The sequence below is a fragment of the Lichtheimia ornata genome (assembly GCF_029851405.1).
Source record: "Lichtheimia ornata isolate CBS 291.66 chromosome Unknown scaffold00362, whole genome shotgun sequence".
NCBI lineage: Eukaryota > Fungi > Mucoromycota > Mucoromycetes > Mucorales > Lichtheimiaceae > Lichtheimia > Lichtheimia ornata.
This window is the reverse complement of record NW_026695681.1, coordinates 1-2,700: the sequence shown is the minus strand read 5'-3', so window position 1 is coordinate 2,700 and position 2,700 is coordinate 1. Positions and strand designations below refer to the sequence as shown.

General features: G+C 43.3%; 2 protein-coding genes across 2 annotated transcripts; one reads left to right on the top strand and one right to left on the bottom strand.

Moving 5' to 3' along the window:
* Positions 1–888: 888 nt before the first annotated feature.
* O0I10_013249 (uncharacterized protein) lies at positions 889–1,974 on the bottom strand (the record flags this gene model as incomplete). Its single annotated transcript, XM_058493050.1, has 1 exon — positions 889–1,974. The coding sequence occupies one exon, from the start codon at positions 1,972–1,974 to the stop codon at positions 889–891; it is 1,086 nt and encodes a 361-aa protein (XP_058336185.1).
* Positions 1,975–2,273: 299 nt separating this feature from the next.
* O0I10_013248 (uncharacterized protein) lies at positions 2,274–2,700 on the top strand (the record flags this gene model as incomplete). The annotated part of the gene is made up of 1 exon (XM_058493049.1): positions 2,274–2,700. A coding segment is annotated over one exon (427 nt), but the record flags the coding sequence as incomplete, so codon positions are not given.

Genomic DNA, 2,700 nt, shown 5'->3' with positions numbered 1-2,700 from the left:
TACTTTTATTGTTATCTTTGCTATCACTCCCCTACCAACACCACATTACTTTCATCAGCAGATCCGCTTCTTGAATCGCCTTGTTGGTTGTGTACAAACGTGGCTTGCCGCCTTCTTTTATATAAGCGACAACACCTTTATCCACTAGGAGGTTTATTTACGCGTAGCAACAAGTGGTACCGCTTCGATCTATATACAGCTAACAGCAGCCAAACCATATAGCGCCAAGAAGGGTGACTTGGTGTAGTGCTATAGTAAATGTAGGTAAAGGATCAGATCTACGTATGGCAAAGGTCAATAACACGATGGTTTATTTTCTAGTACGAGTTTTCTTTTTAGGATGTCGGGTTTGGAGTCTAGCGTTAGAAGGAAGGCGATGGCTTGTTGTAATTCGGAATGGGGACCTTCAAGTTTGCTGATAATTGCAAGTAGACGATTATTCGAGAAAATTGATTCTTCAAAGGTGCGTTTAAATTTGTTGATTACAGCCTTCATCGCATCACGAGGATTACCCAGAGGAGCATCCATTCCAGTAGGTTCAGGAGCTGAAGATGATGAATCGGAAGAGGAAGCGGAGGATGACACATTGCTAGGATTGGGTGAGGAACCAGGTAATAGTAAGGATTGCGAAGTGCTTGTATTTCGATCGATAATGACAGTTGAAAAGTTATATTTTTATTTGGGTACTAGTTGACCTCAGTCTGTTAGGCAAGTGGTCGACCCATTGACAAAACGATGTGTATACAGATTAACGATGGCTATGTTATATGATTTGTGGAGTGGTGCGTTAAAAAACCTCAATGAAGAAAAAGATAACCATCATGTGAGAGAGGATAGAGAGAAAAGAAAAGGGAAGTTTCGATACGTAGTGGAGGGATCTAAGGTAAATTATGCATTGGTATCCATTTCAGCGTTGCTCTCTGATAGGAGCAAACGCCGAGCTTCCTCAATCGGTGGTATTACTATAGCTGCACGTTCACGACGTGTTAATCTTGGGCGCATGATTTGAAATTGTTTCTCAGCGATTGCATCCATATGGTGTGGATCATCTTCTGCAAGAGACACAAAATGTCGCAAGATAGCTGCTCCGAGGTATGCCTTAGGTAAGCGGGCACATGCACGTAACATCCTATTGCTGTAGAGCTCTTTCGCTTTGGCCGCACGTTGTTCATTAGTATAATCGGCATATTCCGGATTGATAATTGTTGCTGCTGCTGTGGGGGTGAAGTCTACAGGGTTTACCTTTGCCTGTTTAAGTAAATCCAATAACTCGGCTTTGAAGTCTGCATGAATCAACAATCCTATGATGCCGCGGATCGGGAAATGTACATCGATGATTCTTGCTTGTGGTATCTTGAAGATAGCAAGAGCGCGTCGTGCTTCACCATGCGATGTTCGTTGGGGTGATTTCAGATAGACAATGCCATAACGTGCACGTTGTGGTACACGTTGATTACCATCCATAGTCTCCGTAGTGTTGCTGGTGAATTTTCTCATGGCCCAAGCAATCATGCCATCAGTAGGATTATCCAATCTTTGTTTTCTTCGTTGTGTACGGGTACTGTTTTTCTTTGCAATACTTGCATACGACACTTTTTTCATTGGCGATGCATGTGCATGAATCGAATCTTTGGTGGATGATCCTGCTTGTGCAACAGTTGCCATGGCTGCGGCTACCTTATCACATGCCTTCCCAATTGGATCTCGCGAGTCGTCCTCATCGTCAAATACCATTTCAGTATTGTGTGTGATCTCCTGCTGCTGTGTGTTGTGTTGCAAATCATCCAATTTCTTGCGCAACATTGCATTGTCCTCCTTAAGTTGAGCATTTTCCTTAAGAAGCACATGTACTGGCTGTAACACCTCGTGGTGTTGGGCTAGCTGTCGGGCATTTTGCTGGATCTGGCGCTGTAAATTGCGGACCCAGTCGAAGGCGTTTGTTGGCGTTGATGGGTCTGGTTGCTGATCGTTCATGTCGCTTCGTACCTGTTCTGCCCAATCTGTTGTATTCTGTAATTGTTTATGGATATGATACCTAGAAACATAGAATAGACCTTTCCACTACACATTCGAACGTTCCTTAGAAGCACATGACATGTCAACAACAACAATAGAATAGTATAAATAAGCATCCATCAAGCAGCTAGAAACCATGGATCCATCATCTTTGATCTTTCATACATAAAGACATACACACGAGTCCTAAAGGATTTATCTTGTCTCTTCTCTTCTTTATTGAAACATCACATTTTTTCCTTTAAGTTCTCTATCCTATGTCTCAACCAACCTCAATCAGTGGTGCTGATACCCAAGCACAATCATCTCCTGAACCAATCTCTCTTGGATCACCTATTTCCATTCAAGCTGCTTCATCCATGGGCGATTGGGACACGGCGTCTATCTCGCAATTGCTTGAAGAGCCAATGGATCTGGACTTCGGCATGGACCAAGCTTTGAGTGCCAACAGTGTGTTGTCGTCAAACATTAGCTTTCATGACACAAGCAATACACCTACCACTCCTGAAACAAGCGTACAAGCCAACAGCCAATTACCTACCGGGACCATTCATAGCATTCACGCAAGCTCTGAAACGTTGCTTGACAACGCCATCAACCAATACAAACAACAATTGGACGAATTGATCAAGACGTTTACACGTGCCATGGCTGCTGGAAACCGTAATCATCTCAAAAGACTGT